This window comes from Lottia gigantea, assembly GCF_000327385.1.
Source record: "Lottia gigantea unplaced genomic scaffold LOTGIsca_47, whole genome shotgun sequence".
Lineage (NCBI taxonomy): Eukaryota > Metazoa > Mollusca > Gastropoda > Lottiidae > Lottia > Lottia gigantea.
In genome coordinates, this window is record NW_008709640.1 from 250600 (window position 1) to 271028 (window position 20429).

Here is a 20429-nt window from a genome sequence, read left to right on the forward strand (position 1 = left end):
TACCTTTCTTACCTGGATTATGAATTTATGAACTAGTCTAGAATTCAAATGCAGCTTACCTGTTTGGTCATATCTTGGAGAAAATATAGAATTTGTTCCTAGAACAGTTGTGCATGTGGTGGTACCAGTTTCAGTGGACATGGCATTGTTCCCTTCATGATCTAAAATTGGACAAAAAGAATCAAATCTGTGTGATCTCTCAAGAAATTGCAGAATTCCAGCAATTGCTTTTCCTTAAATCTATAGTTCAATATACATTGTATATTCTAAAGAACTGAAGTATAAAAAGCATTTTATGTATAAAGATAAAAACAAAATTAGGAAGCAGGAAATTTATATAATTAATTGAACTTTATGAATCATATTTATTTGTGTTTAAATTTAAAGTTCTTGAAGCTGATTAGCTACAAAAATGAACATTTTACCTTTTTTCTTTAAAATATTAATTTGAGGTGTGGACGTGATAAAACTCTCAACTCCATCTCCTAATTCACCATTATGATTATTATCTAACTTGGCTTTCTTTTCAGGAGTTACTTTCCCTTGCTGGAATTATGAATCATATTTCAGTTTGTCAACAAATCAATACAGTTATTGATTATTCTAAATGGGACTAGTCATAAAAACAGATGTTAGTTAAACATAGCATAACCACTAATACAAATACCATTGTAATATTTATCATATTACAAATATCAAGATGATGTAGGCTGTTTGAATAATTAATAGTAAATCACAAAATGCATCTTATTTATGTCTATGTACCAAATACTGGTAAATGTCATTTTGTTCAAGTTTTAATGATTATCATGAATATTCAGCATTCTTATTTGCTTCGATCAACTAAAATTAGATTCACATTTTGTATCTTTGTTGTTTTCTTATATTTTTAGTCTACATTGTATCTAATTAGTTTTCTAACAAAGGCCTGTCCCAATGTTATTTTGAACCAATCAAGCGTGTCATGATCAAAGAAGGAATTGTTGTATATCAAAACCTAAAGCTCTTCTTTAAGTTTTGATATACCACAATTCCTTATTTTATCAAGAAACAAGTTTAAAAGGCACACTTTGATTGGTTAAAAGTAGTGCTGAGTATGTCAATCATGTCTTGATACACATACATATCTTGATATGGGGTTACAATGGGATAAAATTAACATATTTTCAAAGTTTCTATATTAAAATCAGAACTTTATAACTGTGATATTTGATAATATAGTTGATAAAGTTTTTAACAAATTCAGTGAAAAAACTTCATAAAACCAACTTATAAACATCTTGAAAGGTATTATCAAGTATCGATTCATGACATCGCGATACAATACGCATATCGTACTTGTGGTATCATGATTCATCTATATATCATACCAGCACTAGTACCAGTGATAGAAAACTTCTTAAATACCACGGAAACGAAAAATAACAGAAAAAAAGATATAGATTTGTAATCTAATTCAAATTAGATTGTATTTGGTTATTCAGTATGAAAACCCCTGTGACATTGAATTTGATTAAGCTCAAGGTCCTCTTAGTACTTGTTTTACAGAAGTGGGAACGTTTGATAGGATGATAGGGCCACGACATAAACCATAAAATTGAGTATGACTTTATTAGAAGACGACTTTATTAGAAGACACTGAAAACAACTTCACATTTCATCAATGTATTTTATCATATTTAACAATAAGAAGGTGAATGCATTTTTTTTAATTTGAATTCAATCAAATCTTTGAAAACTGGATTGTTAACAATGTGACTGTAAAATATACAAACCTCTTTTTTGTGAATTAATCCAATATCACGTTTACGTTGACTTATTGTATGTGGTTTCTTTATTCCAGTAGTTTTAACAGGAGATGGAGGAGCCTCACTCGACTTCTGTCGAAGCTGCATCTTACATTCAGATCAATCTGGAAAATAGGAGAAGCAAATCTTAGGGCTATTTCATTCAATGCTTAGTAGCAATATGATCTACCAATATTCAATCAACTCTAAAATTGTACATACTGTTTCTGTTCCAATATATCTTTTTATTCAAGTTTCAGAAAAACGTTTACAAACTGAAATAGTCAAAACGCAAATCTCTTTGATAAAAGATAAGACTTTTAATTTATGAACATGAATAAGTTTACACAATGACATCTGTTGTATTAAGAGACACTAAGTATTGCGGTATAAAGTTTTACTGATTTACTGAATTACATTAAAACAAATTACAATCTTATGAATTCAAGAACTATTTCATCACAAAGATAGGAAGACAGGCAAACATCAAGTACAGGTAATATCCTTGAACTTGGTGAGTTTTATTAGCTGAATAAAAACAAGATCAGGTCATGCTAGGTCAATGCATGCTCCACAAAAATTCAGATAAATACGTTTCTAAAAATTATTAAAAATGAAATTGCCCTCTTATTAGATCAGAAGGGTCTCAGGAGTATGACCAACCAGTGAGCTTTCAGTGAACGATTATAACTGGGTTGTCTATCAAGTGTATTATATTAAACTACCTGTAAACAGGTCATCAGATCTCCTACATTCACTCAGTTTACTATGTGATCCAATCTATTTTTAACCTTCAAAGTAAATACAACCATATGAATACACTGAGTGTATTACACACTATACAACTTACAACTTTTTTTTACAATTTTATAGTCTACTCTTCAATGTCAACTAATCTTCTCTTTAAAGACTAGGTTTATCAAAGCGTCATTAAGTTTAAATCCATTCAAAATTAAACTTTCAAGGGTGCACATTTAATACATACGCTCTACAATATCCATCCAACAAGATTTAAGGTGCAAATAGGCTAAGTAGCGTGTCCTGTGCAGGACAGTGGAAAATAAAAGAAGCAAATACAGGGTATACACATAATGCAGCCTGATGCACACAAACACATTAGACCTCAGTTTATTGTCCAATCAGAAGAACAAGACGCTTTTAACAAGGGAAAGAAAGTGTCTGTCTATTCCAGTCTTTTTAGTATAATAAATAAATTTAAATCTAGAATATTGTTCTTTTCACCATCCTTTTTATGACTTAATAATATTCTTTTAGAGATTATAATCTATTTTATCTTACAAGATAGCCTTCTGGTATGTTTTATCACCAAAATAACATATTTTTATCTATCATTGACCTTAAATGTGAAATGCAAGCAAAAATGTAAGAAATCGCAAGGAAAATCCTATTTTTGTGTCCTAAGAAGAGGGTCAAGAAAATAAGTTTACATTTAAGTAATTCTCTTTAACCCTGTGCCAGTGTCTTCTGTAGAATGGTAATGTTACATTTCAACCGTCCTTATCTCCCAATAAGATTTCAGTGTAAACAACTTTCTCAAAAATTTATTGTTATCTTTATCGTTGTTACATTCAACTTTTAAACCATATGATCCAAATTAAATCACAGTTTCTAAATCAAAATTGCTCAGCAACAATTTGAGAAAAACATCTCACAAAAAAGTAACTAAAAAAATTACTTGAAGGTCTGATAACAGGAGGAAGCTAATCATTCAGACAAAATCATTAAACAGGTAACAGGTATCAGGTATCAGATTGATTATACAGTCTTCATACACGCCTTTCAGTTTATTCTTCAATGACAAGGTGTTGATAACATACAGCCTATATACAGCTATTGATTTACTGATAAACATTACCTCCATTCTTTACTAGGCACTAATCAATAACTGTCCATAGCTATACTCTCTTAATATACCAATACCAGTTTTACTTTATCATAAATATTGATTACAAACAAATCTTTATTACACTTTTACCTGTTCAGATATCATTCACAATTTCAGCATTCCATTGAAAACTACAGACCTAGTACTTTCTAATTTCAGGTTCTTTTTTAATTAGATTTCTAATGTTCAAAAAAGCACAAAACATCTTTTCAAAATATTATAATTGAGCTCACTAATCTAATTCTTTATTACTTGCAATTGATTTTTCTCACAACTATCAATATCATGTTTAATTACATGGACTGTCTTTCTAAAATAATTGTTCATGTGAAAAAGATATAAAACATGTCAAGTTACAATTAACTAGTATATTAAAATGAACAAATCAGAAGAAACGAGTTTAACTTATGTGGAATTAGAAAAGGTCAATATTTATCAATGGTTTGTTATCTACTATCCGCTAAGTTCACAGATAGAACATCAATATTTCAAAATCGGTCAGCTTATTGATTAGTGTTACTATGACATGAGTCATAAAATAAAATGGAGTCCAAGCAGACAGCTGATTATAGTAATGACAACTAATCCTAGTCAATTAAAATCATTATCATTTTCTCTTGTCTAGAACTTAATCTAAATATAGAATCTTACTTCAGCCTTATACTTTCTTAATTCCTGCTATAACTAGTTGGCTAGATAGACTGAATCATATTGACTAATTCAACCACCTTGATTCAAATTATCTAGGTCAATATGTTATTTACAAAAATAATAACTTCTGTCTTCTTTCTTATTCTAGATAAACATCATCAATTCACAGAGAATTACTATACTTGAAATCAAACCTAAGAACAGACCTAATTATTAGATATATACCTTGTGTGTTGGGAGCTAAATATAATTTGCTGAAGTGCTTTACACAGACCTTCAAACAAATAATTTGGCTTTTTGCCAAAGATTCTCTTATTATATGTATAGTATATTAGATCTCACTATTCAAAAAGTTTTATTTCAACTAATTTGTTTAACCTAAAAGTCTATAACATGATACATGAAAACATTTTTTTTTTTAACTCTTAAATAGGGGTGAGTTATCTTTGAGATGAGAAGGATATTATCTTAAATGCAAAAGCAACAAGAGTTTTAATGAACACTATTGTTCACTGCATTTCATAAAATGTAAATTTACGCTACATATGCTTCATTACTGATTCAGACTGACTGACACAGAATTAGGTTACTAACACCATTCTGTTAAAACATAGTCCTATTATTCAGTATGGTTTTTCTTCAAATATACCAGAATTTTATCTCCAAATGCCACGACGACAAAATCTAGATTAGAAGCCAAAATCATCTGACAACAGTTTAAAATAATAATTGCAAAGAATGGTTCCGAAACTGCTCATAGTTGGCAAGTTGCTGATCACAAAAGCAATATCAGTCTTCAGAATCTGATTCAGTTTGGTCCTGACAGTCAACTTTTGAAAGGCGTTAGGTAAACTTATATAATTGTGTTCCTTTTATGAAATAGAAAAAATTTTTCATTTCAAATTATTGGATATTAGTCAATTGGCCTGAAAGTCTCCTAACATAGAACAGTACAAATCTGAGAAAACCATATATATATGTAAACTTAAGCTTGAGTAATAAATAAACTGTCTTCGCTCTTTCCTTGGTACATTTTATTTTAATAGGAAATGTAATAAGATGGTAATTTACAAATGTCATTACGTTGGTATAAATGTAAACAGGAACACAAATTAACTTCGAAATTTGTTTTTACAGAGGACAGGTCACACAAAGTTGATGCTTTACTGATTAAAATTTTTGGGAGGAAAGAGTGTTTCTTTCCAGCGTAAACTTAATAAACTCAATTATATTAGCAATAAACTAATAGTATTGGCTTGTAGTTGATATTTTCATTAAGTCAGAAAAAATTAGCATTTTAATCCCAACGATGTGCTAATTCAAGGATCCATCAACAGCAGATTCTGATTACTGCGTGTACAGTAGAAGGTAAAATGATAAAAGACAGTTGCATGGGACAAGAATCAACCAAATCAAAATATACAGCCAATTGTCCTGATCATACTTTTGTATTTGTATTAATTGTAAAGTCATCAACAATGTCTACTGATCAATCTCATGTGGCCTAATTCGAAATATGAACTTCTTAAAAAGTCTAAAACCAAAGCACTCTGACACTGATAGAATGGCATCTATCAAATATCAAAACACAGGAGACTAGCTTTCTCCATTATATTTAACTCACATTTCATGATTAAAAGTATAAAGTTTTGTAAAATAGTTGTAAAACTTAAACCACACTGACACTTAACTAACTTAATACTCAGAGAAATTTCAAGTGAAAATGACCCAAATTTTGCCCAGACACCCTAAATGTAAGGTAAAAACATACTTCATAATAAACTGCAAAAGCTATAGATTTCAAACCATAAACTCTATGTATTTAGGCCCAATGGCCTATATAGCTTGTAACACATTTCAGTGTCAGAAATCCAGTGTACACATTCTCCACTGAACTCCAGTCCATGTCGACTCGACGAGTCATTCCAACTTGGCCTCAGTCAATAATATTTGTCCTACATAGGAACCGATTAAATTGAATGTTATTTAATCATCGAAACATATAAAATGTACTTTAACGTTTCGTCAAGAAAGTTTTGACAGTTAGACACAAAACTGGGGATTCTATCCCCATAATAAATAAAAATATTCACCTCATTCGTGTTCACTGTTTACCTCTCCGCCATTTCGCGCGTAGGTTGTAAAACCCGGATGTTTTTAATTACGCATGCGTTAGAAGTATATACAGTTCTAGAAGGAACTCCATAATGTCTTGTCTATCTTTACATTTCGACCGAAAAGCAGATAATTATAATAATATGATCTGTTAGCATACATGGGGTTTAAAAAAAATACGGATTTTCCATCTTGATCCATCAAAGGGGTAGAAGTAAGTCGATTTCTAGCCCTTGATACTGTAGTGTCATAACATAATCCGTTCGTAAATTTGATTGGTCGACACATTATTTCTCGACCGATCAGATCCATTGAAAAAAATAAGGCTACATATTTATTGCACTATATAGGTCTAGTAATAATCAGTAGCTCCTACCCAAGTCCTGGTGGTCCGATGAACTCCGGGCTGCCGTGGATGCTCGCAAGCGGGCTCTACGACGGTTTCAGAGAAAATCGGACCGTTATACCAAGGCAGAATACTTAGCAGTCAAGGCTTCTACAGCTGCTCTGTTGCGTGAAACACAAACAAAGCACTAGCAGGAGTTCTGCAACTCATTAAATGAGAAGACCAACCTAAGATGTGTCTGGGGTAAAATAGACTCATTGCTTGGTAAAAAATCTAATTCTTCCATTCCAACTCTTTGTTACAGGGATTCCACAGAATACAGCAATGAAGGAAAAGTCAATTTGTTAGCCAAGTGTTATGCGGATGGCAGTGCTGATACCAACCATACCAAAGAATTTCTAAAGAACAAGAAGACCTTCTACACCAACCACACTCTAATTCATCACTCGCCCTTAGAGGACGAACGGGATCTTAACGCCCTCTTCACCCTCGATGAGCTGAAGAAAGCACTGTACAGTAAGAAAGACAGCGCTACTGGTGAAGATAATATCAAGTACAGCATGTTAAAAGAGTTACCAATGGAAACGTCTACAGTTCTACTAGAATTATTCAACAAATCATGGTATAATGGTACAATTCCGGAAAGTTGGAAAACGGCAATGGTCATTCCTCTACCAAAACCGCAGAAAGATAAAAGTCTATGCAGTTCATACAGGCCTATTTCTCTGACCTCGACACTATGTAAAACATTTGAGACGATGGTCAATAATAGACTTAGATACCACTGTGAATTAAATGGTCTTATCGATCCCAACCAAAGCGGCTACAGAGAGAAACGGTCAACAATGGATCAAATCGTTCGACTTCAACACGACATGGCCGCCCAACTCGGAAAGAAAAACTACTTCAGTGCAGTATTCCTGGATCTGTCCAAGGCCTTTGACTTAGTCTGGGTTGATGGTTTGCTTTTTAAACTTAATAAACTTGGCATTCGGGGTCGCATGTTCAGGTGGATCCAAGACTTCTTATGGGATCGCCAGATACAAGTGAACGTCGCCAATTCTCCCAGCGAGAAGCACTCGTTGGAGAATGGCACCCCGTAAGGCTCTGTTATTAGCCCTACCCTCTTCAGCATTATGATCAATGATCTGGCCCTGGATTATGTAAAGCATATAGAGCTCTCGGTTAGCACGGCTCTACATGAAGATGATAGTTCGATATGGACTGGTCACACTGACCTCAATAAAGTTAAATGGCGTATGCAAACTGCTCTGAACCAAGTTGCTAAATGGACAAACGACTGGGGCTTCATTATTTCAGAAGCTAAAACCGTCGGTTTGTTCTGCAGCAGAAAGAAAGATCACGACAGTATTGACCTTAGACTGAATGGTGTGAAGATTAAGCATGAGAATTCAGTAAGGTTCCTTGGAGTACACTTTGACAAGTGTCTGACTTGGAGTACGCACATTGACTATATCTGTAACTACAAAAATCTTAAATGTTATGCGTTATGTTTCAGGTACCACATGGGGAGCAAACAGAGAAACTCTAATGATGATGTACAGGTCACTGGTTCGTTCAGTTATTGATTATGGTTGTATTGCCTATGGTAAAGCAAGTGATACTCAACTGAAGAAACTCGACGTTCTACACACGAAAGCTATACGTATTGCCACCAGGGCAGCCGTAGGTACGAAGAATGAGGCGCTACTTCAGGAGGTGGGAGAAACCCCTCTCTCTTCGGAGGGAGGAACTATCTCTCAAATTCTGGGGGAAACTTCAGTATTTGTCCGAAAGCTGTCCAACGTATTCCAGCATCAGAAGATTTACTCGTGTCGGAAATAACCAGAAGAATCGGAGTATTTCTTACGGGCAAGCGGTCACTGATCTATTGAGAGAGCATCAGCTCGATCAAGTAACGATCCTTGAACGACGCCTATCGGCTACTCCGTTTTGGAAGGTTACCAACCCGACAGTCAACACCCAGCTGATCCAGAGTACCAACAAGCGCGAGAACACAGTAGGAGCAAGAGCTCGCGCTCTTGATCTCATTGATTCCGTGTACGCCGACCATTTGAAGATCTACACCGACGGTTCCAAGAGTAGTATCTCAACAGGTTACGGTTTGTGCATCCCAGCAAAAGGCATCCGCATCAGTAAAAGGATCCCCCCGCACTGTTCAGTGTTCACTGCAGAACTTCTTGCCATCAGGGACGCGGTAGCATGGCTGTCCGTCAATCACACGGAGCATGCCGCGATTCTATCCGACTCGCTAAGTAGCCTCCAATCTTTCTCACCTATTCTAATTGCAGGTCAGAATTTATTTCCGAAATAAGAAGAATGATCCACAACTACCAAACCAACAACGACCAGAAGATTGAATTGGTATGAGTTCCATCGCACGTCTCCATTCCTGGCAATGATCAAGCAGACCGTTGTGCCAAGGAAAGTCTGAGTCTGGAAGATATCGAGCCTGTAGAATACTCCTATTCGGAGTTCTGCAGTATCGTATCTTCTAGGATCAACCAGAAATGGGCCGACATGTTACGGCATGTAGCCATCTGCAAAGTGGCAACCAGACTCCGGACCAACAACGTACTACGAGACCATCAGTTCAACGCCATTAAATGTCGCTGCGGCCACGTCGCATGTCCTCATTCAATGCACTGAACTGAAACCCGCTCGTAAGCCACTGCTAGAGTACCTGGAAACCAACGGCATACCACTCACCATACAGAATGTTTTGGCTCCACCCACGGACCACTGGTATACGATAATGGAACTAGTCTTCTATTTTATAACCAAATCTGTCTTGAACAAATAGGCTAAGTTTTTATACTCAAAGTTTCTTAACACTTTTTAATTATATCCAATCAATTTAACAAGTTTCATTGCAGAAACATCAGAGAACATCCCTCCCCCTTTTGTTGAAAGCCTTCAAATGGTAATTGTTTCCAACAGTCCCACAACCCTTCATATCTTTTGGTTTCTGCAATAGTAGATCTGACTCAGATTTATTCTATTACAATATTTGCATAAATTGACCAATAAAGAATTCTATCCAATGAATGCCATTGAAATAATCTGCAACCCACTTCAAAAATGGATCTTTATAACAAACTACAAGAGTTTCAAATTTTTATTCATGTCATAATAAATTCACAGTTAACCAACACCAGATGACAAGAAAGCAGGGTGTCCAATGTGGTATATGATGCAAGATTATCAATACAGTACAAAAGAAAAGAAGTGAATACCACACATGACATCTGATAGTGTTTTCTCGTCCTTCATTTTCTACTGCACTGTACATTGAAACATAATTGATAGTGAACAACCTCGAAAGCATAATAATGACAAAATAATGACAAAATAACTGATCCATTCTAAAAATCTAGCCATTACACCACTCAATGAAGCAAACACATTGTACTGATTTGAAAGTTTGATATATTTAATGACCTTGATCCTGTTCAGCTAAAGCATTAACTTAATTTATATTGAAAACTATTGTAATGCCAATTTGGTTAGGCAACTGTTGTACTGAACACTTCTAATCTCTCATCAATCTCATGCTGCTCTCAGTCACTCTCAAAATGGGTGCTAGTTAAACAATGACAAACTGAGATTCATCTGAACTTGTTCTTGTTACAGAGAAAAAGATAAAGATTTATCTTGGACTAGTTGAATGAAAGGCATGATAGCATGATATAATGTAGAATTTTGTGGAATATTTTCAAAGGAACATAACCCCCCCTTTTTTTTTTAAATATTGACTCATATGACTGGTTTTGGGACCAAGTTCAATAAAATTCAGAACCAGAAATAATGAATTATGGCAGTTAAAATTTATATGTATTAAGCATGGAGTGTTAAAGATATTTTCCACATGATGAAAGAAAGATATGACATTTCATATTAGAGTGTTAAATTTAATAAATAAAGACAAGAGAGGACCCTTCAGCCTGGATAATTCTGTTACAGTTTCCATATTGAACAACCATGTTTCACAGTTCTCTGAAAAAAAAAAAGATTTCTAAATTAACAAAAGTTTGATTTGTAATAAGCAGCAAGGTAATAATACTGTGTTATAATAACACTCCACACTTGCATTTGTGAAGTGAGCGTTTGAAGTAACAATAGACCTACAGATGAATTTTAAAATGACTCAAAATGTATGCTTGTGTGCCTGCTCATGTCAATGACAATATTTGTTAAACCAATCAGACTTGATTCCATATAGTGATATTTGCTCTTAAATATTCGCTACCTGTGCCCTTACGTAATCAGGCATCAAAATTCACTCACAATTTTAATTGACATGATTGGATGCAAAAATTTGCTCATCTGCCCCTAGAATTATAATTCTCTGCAAGATGATATCTCATGGAGGTGTTTATAAGGGATGTACCTGACTATGCTTTTGCAGACTTGGGTGGTTTTCGGAGATAATGATAATTTGGTAATATTTTAGATAAAAAATCTATTTGTAGACCTTGAGCCTGAAAAAGAGATGAAAAACAACAAATGTATAAATTATACACACAGAATAGTTTGAATTTGCATTTACATAATCAACAAATTTTTCACATATTTTGTTAAGTCAAGGGCATAAACTATAAAAAAAAGAAGACTGTTGATATCAGACATCTAAGGTCTCATTAATACACATAAGCATTCAAAGCTCAATAAGCTAGTGTAAAAGGGATTGTAAAGTGGTTTTATAAATTTGTATCAGGGATACTGATGGCATCCATTTGCATCATTTGAAATTTGAATCAGATGTCTGTGGTTCCTGCAATTCCACTTAAACTTAATTTTTAATCGCGAATACAAGCTTATTTTGCAATTAGTGACGTCATCAAACACTTTGGTTTAGTGGAATAGCAATTATGGATGTCAACAATACATACTGGTGGTCGTTCTCTTTGGAATCTCCTTTCACATTTACTACCATATATTACAGTATTTTCTGATAGTACTTCATTACTAGTAACATTACACATAGCACCAATAATACATCCATTACTTACTTCTACATTATTACCTACATACGCTGAAAATATTTCAAACTTAATTATCAAATGAATTAATAAAGTTTTATTAAAGGGGAATACCCCTGAAAATATATGTATTTATAGTCAGCCCTGTTGTTAGGGTGGGGTCCGTTGGGGCTGGGCCCCAGCAAATGCAAATTAAGTACCAGCAAAACCTCCTTCAGTTCCACAGAGATTGATTCATTTACAGTGTCTTATACGAAATCAAAAAGATATAGATTTTGCTACTTTTTTGGCAGTTCAAAATTGTCAGAAATAAGTTCTGTGGGCCTTTAATTATTCATATTTTCTGAGTACAAAATCTGAGCCCCAGCACCATTTCATTCCTTGCGACAGGGTTGTTTCTGGTAGAAAGTAAATTTCAATGTCAGCTATCAATATCAGTTAACATAAATCAATTTTCAATTCAAGTTACTCAACAATAAAAAAAAAATAAAACATTTGGTCGAAAAAGTTATATTAATATAATATAACATACCTCTGGATTCTATAATATTATGATCTCCTATCTTCAATGAATCAACAACTAGATATGGTTAATGAAAAATATATGCTTACAGGTCATAGGAGTTTTGTGAAATAGTTTACAATATTTCCAAAGGCAGTAATTAAGATTGAGTCAAAAGAAATTTATTGACACAGTAAGCCAAATGCAGATCATGAAGTTTTATTATGTGTTTCATCTGAATGACTCTACTCTATTGATCTGACTTAATTATTTTCTAAATCTGGTTCAATCGAATATTTCTCATTAGAGTCAAACTTTTTCATATTCTAACCAATCAAAAAACCATGTTAAAAGAGGGTAGAAATTACAAGGCAAGGATTCCTTTCAATTCCTTAAATTATAGTAAGGTAATCTTATTCAACAGAGCTCTTGAATGGTTGAATATCATATGACCCTGAAAATTATATGCATAACAATTTCATCAGATCTTGGATGGCAAGAAAGATGTCCATAAATATAGGTAACTTTTTCAGATAATCTGATTTATTTTTTAAAACATGGTATATAAAAAAAAGGATACTGGCACCAACTTCAACCACATTATTATTTCCAACTATCAGAACTTGGCCTTTATTAGTTTGTTGTTCATTTATATTGGGCGACCTGAAAAATCAATGTTCACAATACATACAACCATTAAAGAATGTATTGTAGAATGAGAAACATGAATCTATGATGTACATGCATATATCAACAGGAATATGAGCATTATTAGATATTTGAGTCGTTTTATGTAGTGTAAGTTTACACCAATATGTTTATATTACTCATATTCTTGTGGTCTGCAAAATAAATGCGGTTTCACACCATCAAAGTGATCTGATATGTTGACAGATGAGGGGATTTGGATAGAGGACACAGGAGTAAACATATTCACCTGTTTCTGATTTCTGCTAACTCTTCAATGATATTAAAATCTCCAATGACAATAGGTCCTGCTTCAGCTATTATCTTAGATTTAGGGTGAATAACAGTTCTTGAACCTTTCAAAATAGATGAAAAATATTTCAATTATAAATTTAAATATCATGACAAAATAATAATTCAAGAATTGGAGAAAAAAAAATAGATATACATGTAATCTATATCCAAAATTTAACAAATTCAGCAAGTTAAACACTTCAATGAACTAAAGTGAAAATAATTAATTATAGCTTGTAACCACCAATGGATTAAAAAATTGTTAGATTATTATTCTTTGATTAACAATATTTGAACTCTTGAACATATTCAACCAGGTTTTAATTTTGAATTTCCATTTTGAAAACTAGAAGAGACATTCTTACCAATGGTTATATCTCCTACCAAAGTACATTCATCACAAACAACAGCATCTGGGGCAATCTTAATACTACAATGGAAAATAAATAGAAAATTCTGCAACATATTCATCATTCTGCATCTACTTAACTTACATGCTAATAAAAAGGTTAAATATGGCATTAAAACAGGAATTTCTTTATATGTTAACAAAAAGGAAACAAAACAGTTTAATTTGTAAAACCAATATATTAGCAAGAGGCGTATTTTAAATACATTCGTGAACATAAAGATTTATTGCCGAATTTTGTCAAAATTAAAAATCTGAATTTTTTTTTGTCTCTTCAAATATTCAATAATTAAAATTGGTTTGTTTCGATTTTCTATATATGTAAATCCCTCACTTTGATCCATATTTCATTAGTAGGCTAACCAACTCGACAATGACTGCAAAATGTGTCACCTACTTTCATGTACAATGTTTGATCGTGAAAACACGTTTTATGGATAGCAAGTGGTATAAATAATCATCTTTTCTAAGCATTTATCTTGAATAAATAACTAATGCCAAATGCTTCTAAGATCGATGACTTTACAATTTTTCTAAGTGACTGAAGAAATAAGTCAAGTAAAACGTAAGAGTTATTTATTGAAAATGCATAGAAACAACATAAGATAATGGCCCACATTGTGTTCCATAGATTATTTCTGCTGAAATGAAATTTGCTAGTTTGTTCAGTGGATGAATGGAATATACTCTAGCAGATGACAGTTGGAATTTCGATTACAGTATGGGATAATAAAGAAATTAAGCCGATAAAAAATTTTGATAATTGGTAATAACTAATTCCCTCATTCAAAATCAAATCACAATCCGACTCACGTCAACTAAATTGTCAAGATAAAATCGTATTTTTTATTGTTTTTAACTAACCTGCCCTTGTTGACAGCCGCCATGATGAACGACCTTGAACCTTACAAATTTAACCAAAACGGACATACCAGGTCGGATGGACGATTGATCTCGGCGCTTAAATAATACAAATATCAATCGTTTCAACTAAACGAAGACTTTGTGAACTCTAAGATATCTTGATTCTTGATGCATACCTCTATTGATGAAGAAAAAATGGTAAAATAAGATTTTAAGAGGAGAATGGAGCAGAAGGGATGCCACCTTTCAGATCTCATATCTGGCGATTTGGCATGTGTGTAAGTTTATTCGTCTTAAGTAAAATTCTGAATAAAAATTATACTTTTAATTTATAAATTTTACTGACAATTTTATAGAGAGGAAAACCTTTTTCAAGAAATAATATTTAAAATTACAATGTGATGTAGGCCACCCTGTATTGTTCACGGAAATGTTCGTGAGATCACGTGGTCAAAACCTATAAAGACCATACTCGTCCATTTCGTCATCAATAACAAGCGTTTATCGGCTAAGTCAATTTGGAGGAGGAGATGTTGAAAGCCGCAGACGCAATAATTGTTGACGAACAATTTGGACCGTTATCTATAGATAATATGCCTGCTTTAGACAGCACGAACATGTAAGATTTTGATTGAGTAACCCAGATTTTCAGCCCGTTTTATGTCTTGAAGTAGAAATGTCAACACGCAAATAATAAACAATATGGCGGATCTCTCATATCACTTCAGTTGAGTTCCTGTTCAGAAGAAAAGTCTTAGAAATATAATTTGATTTTTTAACTTTCAGCCTATTCCGTTGTAGGCCTATCCTAAAATAATTTTAGACTTATACTATTATTTTCTACCACTTAGTCTTTTTTGTTTTAGTTTTCTGTCTAAGATGATGTCTTAAGAACAATTAATCACATTTTGTCAATTACTTTGTGTCATAATATAGGCTTAAGACTAGATAGAATAGGCTTTCAATTTGGCAAGCCATTTCGGCTAGTCATTGAAGAATTGAAATATCAACTCCAAAATAGTGTTGGGAGTCTCCCTTGTCTTCTTGTTAATGGAAATGCTTACCAATCGAAAAATGTGATTTTACCATACCGGTACTTCGAATTATGATGAGTCATTTTCAAAATTTTAGGGAAGGTACTCCTTAAGGCTTAAGAGTTGGCTAATAAATCGAAATTATTTTTTATCAATGCCATGGATTTTTAAGTTTAAATAGTTGAAATATTATGTTTGTTAGGTCAATCATCCAGTAGTAATCTCAGTAGTTTCATTCCAATGGTTTCCACCAATTAATCTTAATGATTTAAATCCCAATTATAAGTGACTTCCTCCTCTAATAAACTAATTAAGAAGTTGTCGGCTGTGGATCAGTTTTGAAATGTGTGATGTTTTCATTAGAATGAATAAAGCAGTCATTGCAATTTGCAATTGATTGCTTTGATATTGTTGATAATGTATAAAATTTACATGAACACATGGAATTGTCAGGATCTTATGATTAGACTAGAAAGGTTTTTTGTCATAGTCAGTTTGGGTATAATGTATTAGAAAAGATTTGTAGTTATAAATGAACCCACTGATTATCTACAATTTTCACTGCTATTTTGGAGTTGTCATTTTTATATGCCCACACGTAAGATGGGCGTATATTGTAATCACCCCGTTGGTCCCTTCACATTTGGCTCGTGCTCACTCTACAGGCTACAGTTCTTTATGGATTCTTTTGATTTTTATTTTGTATGTCAATGTTGTTATGAAGATGATCCCTATTGATTTTCGTGATGATCGGATAATTTTTCACTGAAATATCGTGTCTGACTTGATGTTTTTCTCTATTAGCTATATTGTGCAACTCGTGCTCACTCTGCAGGCTACAATTTTTTACAGATTCTTTTGATTTTTATTTTGTGTGTCAATGTCATTATGAAGATGATCCCTATTGATTTTCGTGATGATCGGATAATTTTTCACCGAAATATCGTGTCTGACTTGACGTTTTTCTCTATTAGCTATATTGTGCAACTCGTGCTCACTCTACAGGCTACAATTCTTTACAGATTCTTTTGATTTTTATTTTGTATGTCTATGTCATTATGAAGATGATCCTTATTGATTTTCATGATGATCTATCGATTTTCATGATGATCGGATAATTTTTCACCGAAATATCGTGTCTGACCTGACGTTTTACTCTATTAGCTATATTGTGCAACTCGTGCTCACTCTACAGGCTACAATTGTTTACAGATTCTTTTGATTTTTATTTTGTATGTCAATGTCATTATGAAGATGATCCCTATCGATTTTCGTGATGATCGGATAATATTTCACCGAAATATCATCTGACTTGACATTTCACTCTATTGGCTATATTGCGCAACCCTGTAGTCACTAAAGACTGTTTAATCATTTCTGACAGCTGCCAGTGGGCGTATGTTACCTTGCCTGGCAAGCTATCTTTAATTCATATGAAAATTTACCTTTTGGATGAACATGAATCCAAAGGGACTACTTAATGAATGTATCATCTTATATTTAATATCTTTCCAAGGACCCAAGGATGTTCTTAACCTTCATGCTTTTTCACATGGACTTTTATATTTTAGGTTACCCAGCAATCGGTTTTGTATAACGATCGGTCCAGACCCAGTGCAGTGCTCCTGATGTTCCCCATGCCGTCAACATGTCATTCGTGGCAGAGGGCAGCGGCGTGGGGGTTTTAAAAGCGCCCCCTGTCAATGGTGTTGGTTTGTTCTTAGACAACAGAACATTTACAAAATCATCAGCAGTAAATTTGAGTTTTAAGATCCGACTAATGGAATCACATGAGAATTTTTGGGAGACAATTCTTATTGATGGTAAATTGTATGTGGAGTTACCTGGAGGTATTCTTCCTGAAGGATCCAAAGAAAGGTAATATTCTGATCCAATATTGCGAGTTTTTATTTTAAGGATCTCTTAGTAGCTGTACATTTTTATGGTACATTTCTCATTGATGGAAGACATTTTGCACAAATCTCAAAATTGTTATTTAAATTTGAACAAAAAATAACGGTGAACTATTTAAGCATACAATATATTGGGACGGCTTATTTACTCAAAATTTATTTGTTATTCTTAAGTAATCTTATTGCTTTTTAGCTTGATCACTCTCTTGGAGTATGCAGAAGAAAAGTTAAATTGCACCCATGTTATATTGTGCTTCAAGAAGAACAGAACAGATCGAGGTATGCTATAGTTTTGTCGAATAAGATCAAAGTTGGAGAGTTGGTTTTGATATTGGTCTATCCAAGTTTTAAAGGTTAAGAATCTAAACTGTACTGCAAGTTATTTGTTTATGGACCAAACCAATGTACTTGCTCACAGAAGTCCACAAGAACCTTTTACATTTTAGTTGTTCTGTTGGATAAAGACATGCATCTTATATGAATTTCTGATTTGTGTGTATTTTGTTTAATTGCAGCCAATCTGATGCGAGTTTTCAGCTTCTTTGGATTTCAATTAGTACCACCTGGAGATGAGCTGGTTCCAAGAGTCGAAGAATTGATGTTTATGGTCTATGTCATTGATGCTGATGATTTTTAAATGGGAGTTTCTAGTATACCAACCCACTATTGATGTTTCACCTTTTAATATCCTATATTAATCTATATACACTTTCAAAATTTACTGAAAAAATATCTGGGGCAGATCAAATAAATTATGGGGGGTCAAGTAAATTTTTGCACTTGTTTTAAATTTGGAATGAACAACATATATTTGCTACTAATTGAACAATACTTGATTTTGGGGATGATTTATCTTTTTAAACTTTTATCTCTCTGCCACGTATGTACATGTACCAGCAAAAAACTTTTATAAAATGAAAAAAAAAAAAGAAAAAAATTTTTAAAAAGAAAAAAATAAGCATGTCTTATTGTTGTATATTCTATATTATAATCGTGTAGCTGTAACCAAAATTCCTTTTCTAGTTTTAATTTTAACTCAAATTTTCATTTTCTTTTAGAGCGTCCGTCAAATAGTTTTTGTCACATTTAGTTAAATCTTTCTTTAAGAGATTCCATTCATGAATTCCAATCATATTTGTTATTCAACCATTTTTTTTTTTAAAGCAGTCAAAACTGTCAAATTGTTACTCATTTACAGTCCACAAATTCCTTCATTTATCAATCTATATATTGTGTTTATTTTTAAAGCTGGTACAAATAGTATGGTGTATTCATTAATAAATAGATTTTAATTTCAAATATTTTTTCATTGCTATATGTATAGTGTGGGAAAGTAAACTGAGGTCCTCTACACGCAAATGATCTCTTAGGTTGTAAATAGAAAAAGCAAGAATTGTCTCATTGTACACTGCATGGCATATCTTCAATTGCATACAAGTAATTGACATGGTTCACAACAAGACATTTTTAAACCTCTTCACTGAATGTATTATCTATTCAGTTTGTGGAAACTGTGAAAAATGCCCAATAGAACCTGCTGTAAAACTAATAACTACCAAAATATGACTTGGAAAGAATCAACATGTTTTACCACATTAAAAATAACAAAACTTTGATTATTTATTGAGCAAATTTACATTCATATAAATTGCACAATAGAAATGAGACAAAATTATTAAAATTAAACATCATGATTTTGTCTTGTAAGTACATTCTCAAGTTAATATATTACTTAAAAAACATCTGTGACAGTGCCCACAGATCCTTTACTACAATTCCAGAATTTTCCATCTCATCTTGAGCAACATTCACTATAAAACCGTGTGATTTTTCGCTTTCATTTGCAACCTGCCATAAAGCCTCTATGTCTAATAATACAGATGAAATCAAATGACTGTACAATTTTTGATCTTATTTTGGTTCAATCTTTCAGAATATGGACCTTCATTAAGAAAAGAAAAAGTAGTCGTATTGAAAATGCGTAGAAAGAGAAATACAGGCAGAAAACTCAACACTAATAACTAAACATGTATATTAAACTATTAAAATTGCATTGACAAGGGGAATGTGGTACCCTTACTAGAATAAACAACTAATAAAATACATTGCATTGAAATGCATTTGGTAAAAATGTTCACAAGCAGAACTAATTAGGTACAAATGGGTACAATTCAAACATAAACAAAGGCAATCAACTAAAAGTAGTTTAAATAGTAATATAGTAGAAGTGAATTGTGTCTACACTTTGTTCGGACCTCTTCTTAGTGTATTCACTTCTTACATATTCTATTGTGTTCTACCGTATATTTGTCTTAGTTCAGAATTATATTGTGACCATCACTACCAAAAAATAATTATGTTTAGACTTGTACCCAAATATCTGCATCACTATACAAGTTTGTTAAAAATCTCACAAAAGGCTTAAAAATAATGATGAAATAAATAATAAGAATTCAAATAAAAACCAGTTATAAATAAACAAAACCAATAAAAATGTCGTTTAAATGCATTCATCATCACATAAGAAACTTGAAAAAATTGTGACAAAATATGAAAATTCTTAACAAAATATCAAATGGAAATTATAATCCATGCTTGAAATAGTTTTACGAAAATTTCTTATCAACAACCTCTCTTTTCTCTTCATTTTGAAACAAATTTTTTATTTCCTGCAGGGATGCAAACAATTCATCCATAAATTTAACAGAACTGGTTTGCGGGCATGATTTTTTGGATGAAACATGAAAGAAGAATTTATTGTTGCCTGGTATCATATAGGAAACACCATACCCATCATCAGATACAGGACCAAACCCTCCTCCTGGTGATAGCTGAAAATAAAAAAAAAATTAATCCTTTTGTCATACAGATAAATAACAGAGAAGGGGGGGAGGGGGGGGGGGGGGGGGTGGGGGGCT

At 32.9% G+C, this 20429-nt stretch overlaps 3 protein-coding genes across 3 annotated transcripts; 1 reads left to right on the top strand and 2 right to left on the bottom strand.

Annotated features, from left to right (window-relative positions):
• Window positions 1-9929: 9929 nt before the first annotated feature.
• LOTGIDRAFT_192604 (hypothetical protein) lies at window positions 9930-14609 on the bottom strand. The gene is made up of 8 exons (XM_009061259.1): window positions 14565-14609; window positions 13657-13721; window positions 13248-13353; window positions 12891-12973; window positions 12341-12388; window positions 11719-11861; window positions 11217-11307; window positions 9930-10822 (listed from the first exon to the last, which is right to left on the bottom strand). The coding sequence occupies exons 1-7, from the start codon at window positions 14585-14587 to the stop codon at window positions 11221-11223; spliced, it is 555 nt and encodes a 184-aa protein (XP_009059507.1). The 5' UTR covers window positions 14588-14609; the 3' UTR covers window positions 9930-10822; window positions 11217-11220.
• Window positions 14610-17378: 2769 nt separating this feature from the next.
• Window positions 17379-18148, top strand: LOTGIDRAFT_124535 (hypothetical protein; the record flags this gene model as incomplete). The annotated part of the gene is made up of 3 exons (XM_009061260.1): window positions 17379-17476; window positions 17705-17790; window positions 18027-18148. The coding sequence occupies 3 exons, from the start codon at window positions 17379-17381 to the stop codon at window positions 18146-18148; spliced, it is 306 nt and encodes a 101-aa protein (XP_009059508.1).
• Window positions 18149-20117: 1969 nt separating this feature from the next.
• Window positions 20118-20333, bottom strand: LOTGIDRAFT_124665 (hypothetical protein; the record flags this gene model as incomplete). Its single annotated transcript, XM_009061261.1, has 1 exon — window positions 20118-20333. A coding segment is annotated over one exon (216 nt), but the record flags the coding sequence as incomplete, so codon positions are not given.
• Between the last annotated feature and the right edge of the window lie 96 nt (window positions 20334-20429).

What these genes read in the sequence shown, in the direction of transcription:
- LOTGIDRAFT_192604 (XM_009061259.1), bottom strand. Translation starts at nt 14,587, where the DNA reads ATGGCGGCTGTCAACAAGGGCAG. An exon ending in TAATATTATAGAATCCAGAG is followed by an intron (nt 11,862 to 12,340) that starts GTATGTTATATT and finishes AAATATTTTCAG; the next exon opens with CGTATGTAGGTAATAATGTA. An exon ending in TCCAAAGAGAACGACCACCA is followed by an intron (nt 11,308 to 11,718) that starts GTATGTATTGTT and finishes TCTCTTTTTCAG; the next exon opens with GCTCAAGGTCTACAAATAGA.